General features: G+C 34.6%; 1 protein-coding gene across 1 annotated transcript in view; it reads left to right on the top strand.

Moving 5' to 3' along the window:
- The window catches only part of LOC134528008 (uncharacterized), a 366,719-nt gene that overhangs the window by 319,749 nt on the left and 27,014 nt on the right, over positions 1-19,956 (top strand). Inside the window, exon 3 of the mRNA XM_063361167.1 lies at positions 12,980-13,051. Coding sequence (XP_063217237.1) covers positions 12,980-13,051 — 72 coding nt within the window. The remainder of the gene's footprint in view (positions 1-12,979; positions 13,052-19,956) is intronic.

Here is a 19,956-nt window from a genome sequence, read left to right as displayed (position 1 = left end):
TCCGGAATAATTTCGGCCCTGACGGTACAAAAACAGCGGAGGTCGATAATGTTTCTGCCGACCCAAGCACTCGTGTGTAGGGAATGCCCGGCTCCCATAGAGATCCCACATAGTATTATTTTTTTTTTCCAGAGCAGGTGTAATTGAAACTCAGCTCTACATCCGAAACTAGGCACACGCTGTGAAGACACTGAGAACTCAATGCATGTGTGGATGTAGGGAGGGAGGTTTAGGTGAAAAAGAAATTACGGAGCAGTGGTTTTAACTACGGCAATACTCTGAGTTTATATATATATATATATATATATATATATATATATATATATATATATAGTAATTTTACAAATAATATTTTTGGAAAACAATCACCAGGAATTTACTTAATTAATTCGCAGGGGTGCAATATTTCTCCCCCTTGCCCCTTTTCGCGGTTTAGATGAACAATCAAGTGTTGCAATCTTCCAAGTCTTGATGAACACGTGGATACAGTAAACATTTGGTACGTCTGACAGCAGCGTGGCAAAAATATTTTGTCAATTATTTGTTCCAAATACTTTTTTTTGTAAACAATTAATTTCCTTTATGATATCACAGTAAGTTTATGAACTTTTCAAAGACGAACATACTTCTAATAAAATAAGATATTTTTAGTATTTCCAGTTGAATATATATCCGTTACAACAAAACCCAAGCCATTTTTTTATTTCATGTGTAACATCTTAGCTCTCGGCATATGGCATTTGGTATTAGTAATTTCGTGAATGCGACCGAATACAAGGAATGGAAACGTTTAAGAAATACGGTGCTGCCATCTGTGGTGGATGGTGTGAAACTTAGTTCACAAAGCCAAAAGGAAACTTAGTAGTAATAACTGTTCAATGAATTTTAACCATCTGGGCAGTATTTTAATGTAATTTCTTGTCGAAAAATCTGGTCCAAAGCCGCGGTTTAGTTTTTTTTCAAGTGTGTTTTTTACGTGAAAACATCTCTTCGTTCGTTACAGTGATAGTCGGTCGAACTTTATTGTGTGATATTATACCGCCAGATCCTAATCGCTTATAAATATGAGACTTACAATGCCGCATCAATATTTGAGCCCACAGTGGATATATCATGTATGTACGTACGTGTTTGTCACGCATAATTTGCTTTCCCTGTGACGTCATCGTCACCATCGTGTTCATCTTGTGCATAGTGAGGCGCTATGCGCTATGCGCTTTACACTGTTAACAAATTTCACTTTAAATTTAAGAAGAACGCTGATTACAAATTATATACATGGATATTCATTTATTAACTGTATCTTCCTAATGTACGCACACTGAGTTCACTTACTTTGAACATGAATCCTAAAGAATATTCTTGGTATGTTAACAAAACATTCAAAAACTACAGCAAGAACACTCTTATTTTGTACACGTTTTGTACACCTTCATTTATAATGAAGCATACTACTCGGAAATCGAAGTTTCTACGAATATTCAGTTATTTTAAATTACGAAGAACGCTTCTTTATTTCAGTTTAATTCTTCGTTGAAAAGTCCGTACATTTACTGCATTTTATAATAATGCAGCTACCACAGACCCTTGCTACAACGAAAAACTTGTGATGTATCGATTATGTAAACTATAATCTACTCTCTGTAACCATTGTTTTAAATTGATAGATAGTTAAATTACATATTAATACGAAACCCTTGTTATTATTGTATCCCGACGTTTCCACGAAACATCTACGGCGCGGACCCAAACCACGCTTTTCTCTGGTTCGCTTTTATTGGAGCCGTTACATTATAAATTTTAAAATTCAATCTTATAATCATATGCTTCAATAGCCGACGTAGCTGCTCCGGCAGTGAATTCTAGCGGCGGGTCCGGAAACTACGTGTGATTCGCGTTAAAAGATGAAGTTGAAAACACAATTTGCGTATATTTATATTTATAACGCTCGACGTTATTTTAAAGAACACTACGTTAATTTTCGTGTCCGAGTTTTTTATTTTAAGGGTATTTGGAACATGAGAACATATGAAATTGCTCGTTACCGAGATAAGATGTTACACATCCATGGCGAGTACTGAAAAACTTGCTGAAAATTTTCTTGTTCCCTTTTAAACAAGGTAAACATACTTGTAGAGAGATTTTGTTCGTAAATGAAAATCTCGTTAAAGGTTACAGAATTATAAGGTTCAGAAAACCGGTATCCACAGGTACAACGAGTGACCGGATGAGCATAGTTATGATTGTTTCATTTGTTTGGAAATACACTTCTCCTTGTTTACAACTGTTCAGGGTCGCCAAGGGCGTGTCAAGAACTGTCGACCAATCATCTACGTGGAGCAGGTGTACATGTGCTTCGAGTCTAGTTAGAGACTTAATGTGTCCGCTAAATGTATGTGGTTCTAACAATGAGATGGTAATGGAGCATTTGCGGATTTTGGAAACAACACAAGATGATTTTCGTGGGTTTCTATTCAAAGATAACCAATCAGTGCTTGTAAAATTATGAAGATCTCTGGATGATTTGTAACGAGTACATTTTTTTTTTGTGACTCACTGGTGAAATAGTATTTTCAACAGTGCGTCCGCTGACGGCGGGTTGCGTCCCTAATGACGCTCGAAAACAAACCGCTGCCTACCGCACACGTTAAAAAGCGCGTGAAGTGACTAATGAGCTGGCAGTAAGGCTGCGTACCTGGGGGCTTGTGGAGCGGGTCAGAGGGGAATGGCAGTAAGTAGGCCATGTTCCGTTACCCCCTTCTGTTGCGCGCTGAGTGCAGGAGGTAGGAGAACCATAACACATCGTTGTACATTGTTGCAAGAACTCTAGCTACGATGCTTGACCGCCAGCCCGCGCGCCCGCCTGCGGGTGGGATGCGATGCAGGTAGCATCCATCCCTCCATTACCGCCACACGCCTAATCCGATTAGCAACGGCGCCTCACCACCCCAGCGTTTTCCCATTGAGACTGGAGAAATCTCTGCGGCTCTCGAGGGTTCGGCACGTTCCCAGAGCCCCGTCTGCGCTAAGTGGCGTGACTAGGACGACATTTCTCTCGGAGCATCGACTGTCAAGTCGAGGGTTCTGATGTCGCGACACTTCGTAGGGCTACGAGATCTTTCCCGGGCAGGACTTGTATTTAAACGGAGAGACTAACCTGTGAGGTCAGGGAAGTGAAGAGGGCGAGTGCCTCTTTGGTGTACGACAGTGGACGACGGGTGACGGGCTTAGTGTGCGAAGATTGGTGCATCGGGAACCGCAGCATCCGGGTGTTGTATGTGCGGTGGACTAGTAAGTAGTGCGATGAAGTTGGTCGGGACATAGACACGGCAAGAGATGAACAGGAGAGAGAGCTGCTACTGTGGAACCGAGCTCCAGTGTAGACCTAGTAAAAGAGTGATTAATTTTGTGGAAAGATTTAAAAAGTTGTAATTTAATTAATTTTGTAAATATTAGATACGAAATAAAACTATAGATAGTTATTTTGGCTATTCATTATGGACATTGGTTGTATCCACTCGTAACAATATTGTTTAATATTTATATAATAAATATTTATAAAAATTAAGTTTGAGTAACAAAAATTAATTTGATAGTATCTACGGGAAGGGGCAGGAAAGAAAAAATAGAAAGACATAATCTTATGTAAAACACTTTTATGCCCATACAAATTTGTTATTGTTTTACTTCTTTAGTTTTGTTAATTTTTTAGCATATAATGTAATTTATTAAAATGCCTGTAGTAAATAAATAACTGGCTTTTATAAATAAAATCTATCCTTGAGTAATCCTTTGTGTTTATGACAACTTTAATAGACTGTCGACATGTGTGATCTCTCCCGTAACGAAAGCCAGTTTACATCATTAAATGATGAAAAAAAAATTTATAGCATTCAAACTATTAAAACCAAGTGACCTCTTTCAGTTGGTATCTCTCGTCCCTTAACGTCTTACGGTCATGTACAGTATCGGACTCCGAACTAAAAGAAGACAAATTACAATGTTTTAGTAATCTAGTGGACCAAGCTGTATCGTTTATGGTCTATCTAGTTTCGACAGTAACCACCCGCAACAGATTTCACAATCTATTTTTTTGTTATTTTGGTTTGAATTTAAAGCGTTCACGTAAACTGTTTGAAAATTACACACTTAAAAAAATTTGTATTTTACAAAAGATTCCTTTCGAAAACATTTGCCATGTAATATTTTTTTAATTCTACAAGCAAGTTATTGTTGTTCTGTACAATACATGGCTATAGTTATTTCTACATATATAAAATACGTTTTTACAAATAATACTGAGTAATTATTACAAAAATGAGCGGGTAGTTTTATATTTAATTTGATGTTTCATTATAACGTAACTATGGAAAAATAATTCAAAATTTAGTAATTGGACACTATTTGTTTTTATTATGTTTACTAATGTGCGCAGTTAATACTGTAAAGCTATTCAAGAAAGAGTTTACAAATAACTTTAACTATTGGAGGTACTGGAACAAGACGAGGCATAAATTCTCGGGGAAGGATCCGAACCCAGTATTACTGCGAACACTTTTTTTTTGCAGTGGTACAGTTGTTTTCATGTGAACGTACAAAACTTTACAAATATATGTTATATTAGATGGATTTTTATGTTCCAATTACAAATATATATATATATATATATATATATATATATATACACAGTGTAACGGAAAGCCTACACGTGGGCATAGTGCGCACGAACATAGTAAATTTAACTCAAAAAGGGGTCGGTGGAAGTGCAGGGAGGCAGTGAAAAGGTTGAAGGGGCCTGAATTGAGGGAGTAAAGGGCAGCGTTTGGAAGGGTTGGGAATAGGAGGAAAATGAGAGCTCCCAGTTGGAAACAAGAGAGAGTGAAATGAGGGCTGAGTCCCTGTTGTTCCAACTGGAAAAGCAAATTATGATAAATACAGACTCTGGAATGTTGCGCTGTCACGAGGAAATGCGTGGAAATGAAAAAAGAAAAAAAGGAAAAAAAGGCAAAGTAACCCTCTGCGTTGTCATTTCGAATCATATTACATACCTTCGAGATTGAATTAGAAGGTCCGGTGCCAAGGCTTCTAACAAAGCAGATTAATCTAGTTAACAAGGTTAGCTTGGTTGCTGCAGTGACAGGTTGTTGAGAATACTGTTTACAACGAGATTTGATACAAATTGGATCGTCTGGGTCCTAACAAGAACCGATGGCCAGACAGAGAAAAATACGAGGATATTTCACGCAAAAAATCTGTAAATTTTTTTAGTCCCAGATTGTACACTTCAGTATTCTACGAAGAATTAATATCCCGGGAGTAAAAATAGTGATAACCCAAAAAAAAAATAAGTGTTGACCTTTATTTGTGTAAATTATCTGATTTCATTTTTTCTGGAGTTAAGTAATTGGTATGACCGTTCTAAAGAAAATACCAAAAAAATATTCTTAAAAAATTTGTTCTCATTAATTTCTTAAACAAAATTTAAAAGAACTTTCAAATCCTGTTCTTGTTTCGATCCTAGTTCAAAGCAAAAAAAATTAATTTAATACCATTTCAATTTACCATAAAAGTGAAAGGTTTAAGAAATAAAACAACACTTTTTTTAGAAATAAAATTTATTAAATAAATTATACACTACTACAAGAACACTTGCTCTGCATTGGCTTGAAATGACTAATTCTCATCTCCAAACGGTTTACTGAAGACAGAGACAAGCCAGATCCTTTGCCTACATAGTCGTTTTCTTCCCGACAGAGTTTCTCGATACTGTTTTTAATAGACTGTTTCACAGCGTCGGAATTGTAAATGGGAGTATTCACTGTATTGAATGCGCACTTCTTCACTTTGTCCTCGAATATATATTGTTTACCATATAAACAGTGCAAACACAAATTATACTTTAAAAATCCCTGCGTTGCTTCTTCATCTGTAAGCTGGATTTTCTGCTTGACATCGTCAAGAAAAGTACAAATGACTTTTGACTCACTAAATGTATTTAGGTAATAGTAGTCTTACAACATTCCACAAATGCAGCTTCCGCCAAATGGAATTCGTTATAATTTACCTGTAACTAACCAAAAAAATTCTTAGGTTTGGATTCATATCCAGTCGTCATCGCAATCGGTTGCTGCACATCTACTTGTGTGCTTTTTCACATACGTGTCTCAAAACTAAACCGAGGAGTTGAAATGTCTGCAGGTAGTTCTACAGCAGACACACGTGCTTTACCTTTGCAGTTTTTCGCGTGCCATCTCAAACTCTCGATGCGAGCAAACCAAGCATGACAATTATCATGTAACTTCATATGAAAAGGATTATTCATACATTTACTCATCTCGTGTCTTCGTGCATCATGGTAAAATGCGAACGACATATCGCAGTAGCTGCAAGGATGTATAGTCGATGAAGACGAACATTTCAAACCCGAGCCAGATACTGTTGTAACTGCTGTAGTACCAATTCCCGATGTATTCTGAAGCGCATCGATGCATCACTGTTGCAGCGGAACCTATACTTTCTGCAGCGTAGCACACTCTTTACATGTCTTCAAGAGTATTTTCATATTTTATTTTCTGGTAAACTGCTTATGACATTTCTCTCAGCCAAACATTTTGCCAGGAGGATTCTTTGCACAATCTTTCTTCTCGTATAGTCGAACATTACTTTTTGTTTGAGAAAATCTTGTCACAGTAAGAACATCGATGCTTGATAGTAGTTGACGGATCATCAACAATTGAAGTCTTCGTCGACGGCGAAACGTCATTCATCGAAGTTTCATCTGCAGCCAACACTGCAGCAGTTAAAGTTTCTTCTGCTGGTGGAACCAGCAGTCGTCTCTAGTGTTGTCGGTGACGATGATAAACATTCCATCGAGATCTGCACCACAATCGTCGCTGTCATAAGGGTCCCCGGTGTTGATGGTACACATTCCATCGAGTTCTGCGTAGTTTTCGTCGATGTTGCCAACGGGATCTGCGACGCCGTCGTCGTCATCATAGCCATCAGGGTTACAAACGACGATGAAACAACTTCCATCGAGTTCGGTGTTAAAGATGGTACAGATCACATCAAGATCTAAAAAAAAAGTAATTACATGACTTATGTATCAGATGAGTCAAACTAGGTGATCTTTACACAGTCGTAGTTAGTAACAAGCTGAGAGTCGTGTCGTCCAATCTTCGCTTATATACTCACAATCACAAAATAATATGTGAGTCAAAGCCAGAAGCCTTTAAATTAATACATGAGTCTAAATAACAGTAAAAAAAGGAAACACATTAAAAAAGGAAGCTCATTTGGAAGCACATTGAAAAAGGAAGTACATTTGGAAGCACATTAAAAAGAAAGCATATTTGGAAGCATATTATAAAAAGCATATTTGTAAGCACTCTATAATATAGGCAACATATTTAACGAACAGAACGCACATTTTTTACAAACATTTTACTCAATAGGATACAATCCCATCAGTAGGATACGTTCACATCAATAGGATACGATCGGTCACCAGTTATGGTAGAATACAATGCCTCCATGTCTTTGGCTCCAACTGCTCCAAATGTCTGTGACTCCAACAGTCTTTGGCTCCAACTGCTCTAAATGTACGTGGCCCCAAAGTCTTTGGCTCAAATTGCATTTTGGCTCCAAGTGTTCAAAATGCTCCAATAGCTCAAATTGCTCTGACTGCTCCAGTTGCACCAACTGCTCCAATGTCTCGAACTGCTCCAATGTCTCCAATTGCTCCTATAACTCCAACTGCCCCAACTACTCCAAAGACATTTTAGCCTAAACTGATCAAAATTCATTTTGGCTACACCTGGCTACAACAACATGTGGATAAAATTCTACAATACTAAAAGGCTGCAAGACTACGATGCTACAATACGAGGCTACGATGCTACATGGATACAACTGGCTACAATAACTACATTCAGCATCGAGATTTAAATTAACTCATACCTACTTGTTGCAAGTAGTTTCTATTTCTGCCAACAGATAGCACCGTGTGTTGTGTTGAGGTAAATATTATTTATTTTTTATGCCTTTGCTAGACATCAAGTAGAATGAATTTCGTCTTGCATAATAGTGTTTCTCAGCTGCCTCAAGGCATAGTAATCGATTCAGTAATTTATCATATTTCTTTTGAATTTAATGTGATACAAATATTGTAAGTGCTTATTTGGTAACAGGAATTCACCAAATAAAGGAAACTCTGAATACAATAAATCGCATGGCTCATTTTGAAACAAAAAATGCATGCAGCTATTATTTCCTCAGAAATAACCTAAAGCACATGGAGAGCACCAGCAGTTTTCTTACCAGAAATAACCAGGAGCATACGGAAACAACAACAGAAGTCTTGAAAATTCACCTCAGTGAATACATTTATATGCATGCTTGCATATTTAATATAATAATATGCTTAGCGTTTTTATATATGTTTTATGCACATGCATATTTGTAAAATTTTCATGCTAAGAGCATATTATTATACAAGACATTCTGCAAACATAAATCGTCTAGACGTAGCATTCACTGAACTGGATTTCCAAGAGTTCTCTTGGTTTTCTCCATGTGCTTCTGATTACACTTGTCAATATATGTACTTATAAATAATTTGTTATAATTTTCAGAATTATTTTTCCAAACTTTTAGGCTAAAAATGTCATATTTTCAATATGACAGCCAAAATGGCCGACAAGTTGGCGGATGCTACAGCAATCTGGTGAATAACACTTCTTCACTCAAGCAGGTATACATTAAACCAAGATGGTGGCAGCATACTCTAGCAGACGATGTGTGCAATTTATGACAATACTGCTTCTAGTAGCAAGCATTGAAAACAAAGATGTCGGCAGTGCCCTTTAACAGGTGCTACTGTTAATCCTTTATATTAAAAAAGTTGAAAGTCTGAAGATGTGTTATTTCTATATGTAACTTATTTAATTCGTAGTCTGTTATGTTTATCGATAGTCGTGTGGTCAAGGACATATATTTAACATACCAGAGGTCTGAACTGCCATGAGGTTGAATAACCTCACTTACAATGCTTTTTGTACAAATAGCTAAATTTAATAGGTCTGTAATGGTTATAACAACAATGTTAGGTAATAAAACATCGACCTTACATGCATAAGACAGAGCGACACTGGCACACTTTTTAAACAAAAAACAGAATCAAAGATGGCGACATACAGTAGGAAAAACAAGATAGCAGCAGTGACGGCAGAATCCAAGATATTAACCTCCAGCAGAAAAAAACAATATGGTGGCTGTAAAGTCAGAATCCCAAATGGCGGATTCCAAAATGGCGGAATTTAAGATGGTGGAATCCAATATGGTGGATAGGACAAGTTAAAAGTCAATGGTCAAGGGCCAACGTCAAGATTAATTATTATCAAGGTCATCTTAGAGGAGATATGACGTCACTATCTAAGATAGCTTGCATCGGCTTTAGCTATACACCCGGTACCCAGGGCCAATAATGACTATTATTTACTACAAGCATATTTAAGTATTCTAATGCTTTGCGCCAAAATGTTGCATTTCAATTTTAATTTTTAGTTAGTTTTTTTATAGATGTCCGTACAACCTCACATGACATTAACGTAAGCACTTGATCCTTTAAAACACTTTTTCGGGGTATATAAATGTAAAAAATCTTCTGGCCAAGTTTAGGTTGGTGATATGTCAATGATTTATTTTACCTTTAGGCAGTTATAAAGCCAATTAAAAGATAATTATTATTTGCAACAGACAATCGTTGTAAAAAGATATTTATTGTACTATTATTTACGAACCTTTGATATTTTGGCCTTCAATCATAAGAGAAAATGTTCACCAAATTTAATCCTCGCTATAACTATTTATAGATATTCACGAATATTAGAGGTTTCCTTGCATTTCCAATTTTGCATTTGTAATTTTCACATGGCGGAAATTGACACGCAAATGTGAGTGAGACAGTATTCATTGATTGCATTATTGGAATTCGTTTAGCTATAGGTTTCACGTTGTCATTATTAAAGTCCGCGTTAAAGATAAATTCTGCCGATACTTCTAGTGAAAATTATATGATAATAAATCTAAATTAACTTAAATACTGATAAGGAGAAATTTCTTGCTATTCAGAATAATTTCCAATTAAATTTAGACAATTAGTTAGTAATGACAATATGAAAAACCTGTAAGTTGTAAGGAGGGACTTGCCAAATACGCGTTATTATTTGGACAGAGGCTAAAATGCATAAAATTATATGCTGCAACTACATTCTCATTGAATCACAGGTAGTTTTGACTAACCCCGAAGCACTACCAGCCAATAACAACATTACAAAATCAAACGTCTCAATCACAAGCAATCAGGCCGGAAGGTAAAATGTGACTGCAGGCAACTGACAATAGACATCAACTTATGTGTGAACAAAAGAGTGGTATCCTGGTATCAGAAAATGTAGCATAATCGGGAGGTTTCTACCTTGTGATAAGATTAAGTGACTTAATTTTTTATCTTTAATCTTTTTTAACTTTTAAGAATCTAATGTACTCGTTTCACATTTTCTTAAATCCTAAAGTCTAGCCTTTTTTCAATTCTTAAAATACTTTTTAAAAAAATATTAAATCCTGAAATAAGTTAGTAGACAGCTTGGCATAGTATAGCTATAATTTCTTCATAGCAATTATAAATGAGAAACTTATAGGAAGTATTAAACAGTTTAAGCTTCAGAAAGCTGAAAGTATATATATATATATATATATATATATATATATATATATATATATAAATTTCAGCATGGCATATATATCACTCATACCGAAATTTTTATTGAATATTCTAACTGAAGAAAAATTTAATATAACATACACCCACAAACGACATTTACATAATTGTTTTGACGACGTGTGCCTTGATCACACTTCTACAAAACTAAGTATATTTTGAAAGGACTGAAAGAAATTTATAAAATATTGCGGAGGAATTATAATTTACTAAGCTTGTACTCTATACGTATACGTAGTACATACTTCACATTTAATCTGTAATATATTTTACCAACTTTTTATGAAAGTTATTTAATAAACTTGGCCTATAATAAATTTAAATAAAACTTTTTAATCGCAATGCTGAATATACATTGATTATTAGTAAATTTTTACTTTTTATTTATTTCATATGACTTATTACTTATTTAGAAAATTATTATTTAATATAAAGTTAGTCGCACTAATTTTTAAGATATATATCCATACTAACATTTTCAATTGTAATACACATTGAGACCTGTCCCACCTGAACCACACACTCATTGCAAACAAAACTTTATTTACCAAAGATTCGACATTCAAGGTAAATCTTGCTTGCCCTGTTGGGGCCTAACCTGCGTATAGATTTCAAACAGTAAATAACATAAGTCAACAAACTTTGATAGGTGGCAGAACATCAGATAAAATATTTTTTTATTATTTTCTTTCTTTTATGCCAAAAAATTGTACATTATAAAAATCTATTCTTAAAATATCTGGTACGATGTAAAATTTATTTTTAAAAAAAATGGTGTATATTACTGAAGAAATAAGCAAAGGTGAAGTTTGTGGTAAATAATCACACTAAATTCAAGAAAATTATTTCACCATTATTCAAGAATAAATAAATAATTTGACATTTAAGTTTAGCGAGAGTATTGTGATATTCGAGAGCTAAAGATTTTTCCTGTAACTAAAGTGGCCATCATAACAACTTGTAATCTTTAGAGTAAATGTACAGAAAAGTGCAGAACGTGCACCATGAAAAAAACAATCTTATGAGTACAAAAAACTATTTATTTATTTTTAACATATGATTCATACAAGGAAAAATTCTTATAAAACTTTATCATTCCAATAAACAGACATTAAACTCTGACAAATTGCTGGCCATTACAAAAAATAAATACAAACTACCATACTTAGCTCTCCAAATATCCATTATTTCTGTGACCCTCTCCGCCTTCTCACTCTCTTTCTCTCTCAACGCTGTCTCTCTGTGCCTGCATCATGATTCTCCTGCAAATATGCTTAACCCCGAAGTATATCTCTCCCCCTTCCCCTCCCATCATCCCACAAATCCCCTGGGAATTTGGAACGTCTGAGAAGCAACTGAACCCTTCTTGAACATACTTCACTGATCTGAATTATACTCGGCACAGTCGATTTTTGGGCGAGACTTTCGCTATTCTTCTTCTTCTTTTGAAGTTTTCGACCTATCTGGTTGCTAACTCTGAGTCTTTCTTAGTGACGAAAACAAGAAAGTTCACTCTACCCATGTACCATTCTGTGGTTCCTCTGAATGTTTACCGTTTCTACAGCACACAGCAGTAGACTATCTGTCTTGTTTATAAACTTTCATCATGACGACACACAAATCATTTTTCCCACTCTAAATCTCCGGTGATTACGTTATCCATAGGGACCGGAAAAATTTGCGTTTTCAATGACCTCTAGGATAGACTCCATGATCCTCTATGTACTTGTGCAGATTACACCTGCTGATTGGCTACTAACTCGTGACACGTGTTAACTGGGAAGCTTACGTGATTCGATACTTCTTTTGTCGAACGTTTTCCATTGGTCCAGAGTCCTTCAGATAGACTGTAGCCCAATCACTGAGTCAGCAAAGAAGGCAAATGTATTTGGATTCTAGCCTATCGCGAAATGAACCCGCCAATTTTCTAGGTCTCTAGTTATCCATAAACAATTTAAGTCTTGTGAGTAGCATAAACGAATATTTCAAGGGTTTCGTGACCTTAAATACGGTCACGACATGTTATGTGAGAAATTCTTTATCTAAAATGATATTAACTGGAGACAATAATCGTTTATATACAACTTAATGATCACAAACATTTCCGCAGAAATCCATTCATCATTAGTTACGAAGTAAATTTAGCAACTTAATGTATTTTTTGTAAGTTTCGGAAGTAATTATACTTTTATTTTTCAGGATCGCAGCCGTCATAGTCTTTCTGCTGGAGATAACTTGGGCCATCACGCTCTTCATACAAGTGTGTCTAAGGTAAGATCGCGTCTCTATCACTAGTTGTAAAATGCAGTAAATCATTAACTATAATTTCATTTTTGCTTTTTTCAGCAAAAAAAAAAACAGGATGGTTAAATTCAATTAGGTGTCTGTAAAAACCATGCGCAGAGCATAAAGTATTGACAAATTCAAGACAAAGACGTCGGGTAATTCGAGTCAGGCATTATTTATCAACGATGTGTTGAATTTATTGTGAGAAATTATAGACGTCTGAAAATGTACAAGATGGTTAAAAATTCGTGGTACATACGTGAAGGGTTATATAATGCAACTAGACAAGCGCAAGCCACCACAAAGTTTATGTTCGGGACTCAAGCGCGGTAAAGGGCGCTTTCCAGAAAACGACATAACCAAGCAGTTCACAGCAGTCGTCTTCATTTGAGTGTCATATCACGCACGTGCTTATGAACGGCAATGCGAGGGAAGCACAGAGATTGCAACAAGACACTGGTGAAGCCTGCGTCACTGCTGGCAGCTGTGATATGTAGCTGTTGTTGTGATGTGGGATTTGTGTAGTCGGGAGTTTCGTTTCCTGTACCGTGTTCCATGATTTCATAACACAGTACGTATCCCCTGTTGTGCTTTCACCAGTTGAGTTCCAAGAATATATATATATATATATATATATATATATATATATATAACTTTTTGGCGTGTGTTCTATCACCCCATAAAATACACTGTATTTTTTTTTGTAAATGGAACAGAAATATTTTTTTTTGGTAAAGTTACAGATATTTCTTAATTGTATACATTTCCATGAAAATAAATATATAAGAACAAAAAAATAGTGTTCGCAGTAATACTGTTATCATATTCTTACACAGGCATATATGCATTGTGTTGTTGCAGTAACTCCGATAATTAAAGTTATTTGTAAACCGTTACCTTAGTAGCTGTCCAGTATTAACTGCGCACATAAAAAGCACAATAAATCAAAATAAAGTTGTTAACTGTTTAATAAATTATGCTTGAAATGAACTACTTAAAATTAATATTACGCGCCAATTTTTGTAAGATACACAGTAATATCTTGAAAAATGTATTACATATATGCAAAAATAACCCTAGCCATGTTTTGTCCAAAGTTATAATATATTTCTTGTAGTGTTACAATATATTTTATGACGACTGGTTTCCAAAGGAATGTTTTGTAACATTACAGATTTTTTTGGATGTAGCATGATTATTTAACATTCTCTATTTTCTCAAACATGAAGAATAGAGCCCAAATATATTTGATATGCAAATTGTGTCAGAGATAAACAGGTATCTGCTGGTCGTTACGTGTGGATTATAACCGCGACAGGAAATGAGTTGGTTGCCTGAGGTAGCAAAGAGGATTTCCCGCTTGAAGTCAGTCTGAACGTTACTTAGAGCTTCGAGCAGGTCGTGAAGTCGGCCGCTTGCCGAGAACGCTGCCTGCTTTGTTAATTGTGAGACGGACGACGGAATGATTAACATATTAGATTTAAGGTAATAAGTATAGTATCATATATATTTGATTAGGCTTTTTTAGTGCCCAACATATGTCTGCAATAATAAATAAAAATTTAAAAAAAAAAAATACACTAACGGATGTGTATATAAGGGGTAACGGTTTACAATCGTCGCTAACGACAATATTTAAGGGCTGATCTAATTATTTTCCTTAATTTTAGTGTAGTTAAAAAAGAAAAAAAACTCGAGGGTCGCAAGGGAATTGTAGTCAACGACAAGGTAACCTTGTTTTCTACATTTATGATTACTATTCATTGAAACACACATTACAATTGCACATTTTAGGAAGAATTTTGTAACAATTAACTTCCACTTTCTTTGGGTCTGAAGGCCATTCTGTGAAGAAAACATAACATGGGGTACTAATTATTTGCTATAACCATAACGTGTTGCAATTAATTCCTTCTTTTTAGCATTTTAAATTTCTCTTTATGAACGACATATCTTGAAAAGGCCGGCAACACTAGTACAAGAAAATATTACTCAGCCTATAGCATAAAAACAACAATCTAATCCTTCAACTCTCCCTTCAAACATATTTGCTCATCATGTGACATAGCAATAATGGGCTTTATTCACTTTTGTTTGACGAGACATACTTCAAACATCCTAAAATACTAACAATAGAGATTATTTTTTTTTAAATCGAAACCTTAATTTCCTTTTAACGTGCGACGAAATTATGATAGTTCGAATTTCTCCCTGTAACGGGAGTGCTCCTGGGCTCCGATACGAGTCTTCCTATGACCGTAATTCGCCTTACTCGCCACCGGAAGGGCTGGCTTGTCAGGGAATATATACTCGCCTCATCTGGTTGGTTGGTCTACTTCTTCTGGCGGCGGCCACTCCACTGTGGCACTCGCGTCTTGGAGCTCTCGTCGCTGTGCGCCACTCGCGGGCGACGAGTGGTTCGCTGACCTGCATACAACATCACATGCAAAAACACGATGCTATAGAAGATAAATAATATAGGCTACTACCACCTCCGCTAGTTATATAAATTGCAATTGCCAATAATTATCGGTGGTCCAACAATTAAACTACATACAAGAATATAAATACATGTATTATTTTGGCCATGCATTTAAAAATCTTTTACGGGAAACAATTTAATGTTAGTCTAACATTTCGAAAACAATGTTTATATAGTGTAGTTTATTACATAATTTGAGCAATAGATAAAACTTATTGAAAGCTTTTGTCTAAAAAGCACTTAACTATAATCATCTTATTAATTACGTGGATATTTTTTATCGGCTCTTTCGACTATTTTCATAGAAACATTATAAGTTTTTAGTAATTTTTAAAGAAAAATACAAGTAAATTTAGGAAAACTTTTCCCTCTAATTTTTTTTTCAGCTGTAGCCGTTGTTCGCTTTGTAAGGGTAACACCAACTATAAATTTTCCGTTACTTTCATCAATGTTTGTTTATCCAAATTGGTCAGAAACCCACGACGTGAAACGAGAAAATTTTGTTCGCTGTTTTTCATTTCCGTAATGGGATCTAATCCTGGATACACGACATTCGCTACGTTCGCTGATTTTTTTTTACCCTGGTTCCGCCAAAGCAATTCTTTATGGAGATAATACATCTTGGAATAAACCTTATAAGATGTTTTCTTCGCTGAAAAATAAAACATGGTTTTCTTTTATTCATTAAATATAATTGTTAGAAATAATAAAATATTAAATAAAATTCATTACTTATCCTTTAATAATCATGATATTTCGCATGCATAATGTAAACGAAAATCCAAATAAACTAACGTATAGTGAGAAAAAAACAATACTTAAAGGTACAAATAAACATACATTATAATACAGATTAATTTGAAAGAAAATTGCTTGTTTTGTTCATAGACGAATAAAAATGAATGTGCAAAACGCATTTTAATTTCATCAACGTGGTATTTTATGGAGTTTAAAGGGAATATTCCCCAATCACCTTTTATAATATCAAACGTAGCTTGTTGTGAAGCATAAGGCTATATCTATCACGATATATTTTTTTTTTGTTTTTATGAGAATGCTATTGTTTTAAGGGTCTTCCTGTATAATTATTACCACAGCCCTTTGGCATTATTTATTTTTTCACGCAAGTTGACTATTACTAACACTTCTAAGTACCATTAGATAACACTAAGTAAATATTTGGGTAAAAATATGTAACGAAATATAAAATTAAAACTAGTTATCTAGATGGATTTATAGTAGCAACCCTTAAATTAATAATGGTTAAGAAAACAGAGATAGACATCGTGAAGTGGGAGAGCTAGCCTAAGTATGGTGTTTGTGACTTGATATGGCATAGAAACTAGCTTTTAATTCATTTTCCAACACGAAACTTGTTTTATTATTTTACTTCGAAACTATTTCTTTGTAAAATTTATGTTTATTTCAAACACTTAAACAATCAGTTACGTTTTGCCAACACGAGCAAATTCAGATTAAAATGCAACAAGGTCGGTATCTGAATTGCTTTGAAAACATTTTCAGCAAAAAATATATTGCAGTTAAGGTTTTTACATATTCTTGTATATACACAATACGTACTCAAATATATACAATATGTCCATTATATAATGTTCCAGTTTCAATGGTATATTATAAATGTTTTTTAGACTATTTACAACAAATCATACATCAAATTGAATTTAAGCTAACCTAGTTTTTCTTACAAATGTTTAATATGTGCACTTTTATTTAAACGGCGCACATCCAAACTAAAATCCAATTCTTCCCACACTTTGAAGCAATAGCCTCTTCAATTCTGTGACTCAACTCTGGCAAATCCTTAGGTAACGGCGGAACGAAAACACGATCTTTTATAAAACCCCACAGGAAAAATAACGGTCAACATCCTGTACATACACTTTTGGTCGCCCCGTGCTCTTCCCTTTAGAAACACTTCAGGTCGTTTCGAATTTCCTATACCATCGGCGGATGTTTTTACCACACGGGGTATCACAATCAAACTTTCAACTAAACGCACTTTGAACATAAATTACAGATTAAATCTTAACAAATTGCAGAACACAAAACACTCTACGCTTAGGAGTCACCAGTGTGCGTAGGTGGCGCTGTAAGCGAGAAAACAACAAAGCAGTACTCGCACATGCGCTTATCTTAAACTAAGTTACTCTTTAGTTGAAACTATTAAAATTTGTATCTGGGTAATTATTTTATGGACATACTGTAATATCACATACCTTCAAAAGTGTACACTATATCATGTGAGAGAAAAAAGGAGTCCTTAAAGTCGCTTATTGATTTTCTCTAAAAAAATATATACATATCCCGCCAGCCTCTTGTAATTTAAATTTTGAAAGTACGTCAGTCTTCGAGTTTTTCACTTCGGACACGTCAGCCTCAATAATTAAACTCTTGTGAAACTGATGAAATGGAACGTATCGGAAAAAATATACCTATAGAATTTTTCATATCGGAACGATAACGGAAAAAAAAAAGGTTTGCATTGCATATGACAGGACTATCTTACTGGTCAAGTCCGCTCGTTCGGCTGGGTAAAAATTTATATTTCAAACATGGCAAACGTTCTTTTCAAAAATATTCACCTTGTGTTAACAACAAACTCGGGTTACAAATTATCTAAAAATTTTGTAAGTTTACCAATATCATCGTAAACTTTGGGGTACTGATTTATCTTATTTTGGACATGATTTCACAAGAATCAAAAATATGTTTACCATGTTTAAAACTAAACACAGAACTATGAACCCGGTGTTTAATAAACCGGGGTAGTTTATGCAAAAATATAGTTATTTGGAACTACTAAGTCACCTGCTTTAAAAAAATCCACAAACTTAGTGTGCAAAAGTTTTCAGTTGAACTAGAAAAAAGATATACAACAATCGCTACCGAACGACCACAAAATATATGCGGTGTTGACCCATATGTCTGTTTTTCTGAACATGGTATTTTTTATTCCTTATTTGATGGTTTTTGTAAATGATACCGCATTTATGCTATTATGCAAATCAAAGGGTGGCTTATAAAAAAATCTAACCTAATATTACCTTTAAAAATACATTGCATTTAACTCGTGTGCTTGATAAACGTGTTGTAAAACACAATATATATTACTGATTTGTGACGCTGTTGAAATTTAATATTTTGTTCGTGACCATTCAATCCTTATACACTAAGAAATGGTATTATAGGCGTTCTTTTTTTTATCTTATGAGAATACCTCAGCCTTCTTTCAGCCAAAACTTTGGAATTTTTCGTGATGCTTTGGGTGTTTTAAAGTGATCTCCAATGTTCAGAAAGGCCAAAACTCTTCATTTAGAAAACAGATATGTCGTTGCTACGCGCGTTAAAACGAAACTTTGGAATAATATTTAACGCATACTTTTAAAATTTTGTGTCAATCCTATGCTTTTATTAGCATTGACATCGTTGAAAAACGTAGTATTTTTAAAAGTATTTGTTTGCAATAGTTTGTCTAGTGTCTTAGTGAGTATGCTGCAATCTATGGTCAGCCGCAACAATCAAACTTGCCACGGCAAAATAAAATGTGTTCAAAACGAGTGTTCAGAAAATTTAACTGAAGTGTGACACTAGCTTTATTGAATTCATCGACGAAAAGAACGTGGAATGACAAAGTCAACAATTTTTTCCCGTGCAGTATTATTAGATGAGAATAGAGCTAAAAATCGATTACTTTAAACTTTATTTTATATTAATCATTTGCTTATTTATCTGTACAAGTACTCATGTATAATCTTGTTTGTCAATATGTTTAAGTGATAATACTTCCACCTCTCGTAATTGTTATATATATTTTATATTAATTGACATGTTCTCATGCCTTACTTGATGTTAAATATAATGGCGAACATTGCACCAGAATTGAGGTAGGATAGTGGCAAACAATCATTTCATTGCAGAGTTAAATGTAATCGTAACATATTTAATCGAATTTTAACAAGTTTTTTAAATTAAATTTCTAGTCTTAAAACATTTAGTATGTCTAAGAAGTATTTTTTTCAATGTTCAATTAGCCAAAAACCGAGTTGAAACTGATTCTTTTCTTTTTTCATTGTCTGTCTGGCTCCATATAATTTCTCCCGTCTGGCATGTCATTTGATTCAATTATTATTTACCGGCAATTTTTATTATTCATTTTTGCTATGCTTTAATGACTATTGTAAAAATGCTTCACTTTAAATATATTATCTCATAAGGATTTTAAGACTTTTGCCTTAAAGAAAAAATATGTGTCAAGCTTGTTACTAAATATTTTAATTTCATAACTAGCTATTTTATAACCTGGTAATAATTTTTCTACATCCTTTTTTTCCATCGAAGGATCTATTCTGGACAAGTAAATTTTGGTTCCGTAGCACTTTTTTGGAAG

The sequence above is a fragment of the Bacillus rossius genome, chromosome 1 (genome assembly GCF_032445375.1).
Source record: "Bacillus rossius redtenbacheri isolate Brsri chromosome 1, Brsri_v3, whole genome shotgun sequence".
Classification (NCBI taxonomy): Eukaryota; Metazoa; Arthropoda; class Insecta; order Phasmatodea; family Bacillidae; genus Bacillus; species Bacillus rossius.
Note: the sequence above shows the minus strand (reverse complement) of the source record. Positions and strands in the feature narration are given on the sequence as shown.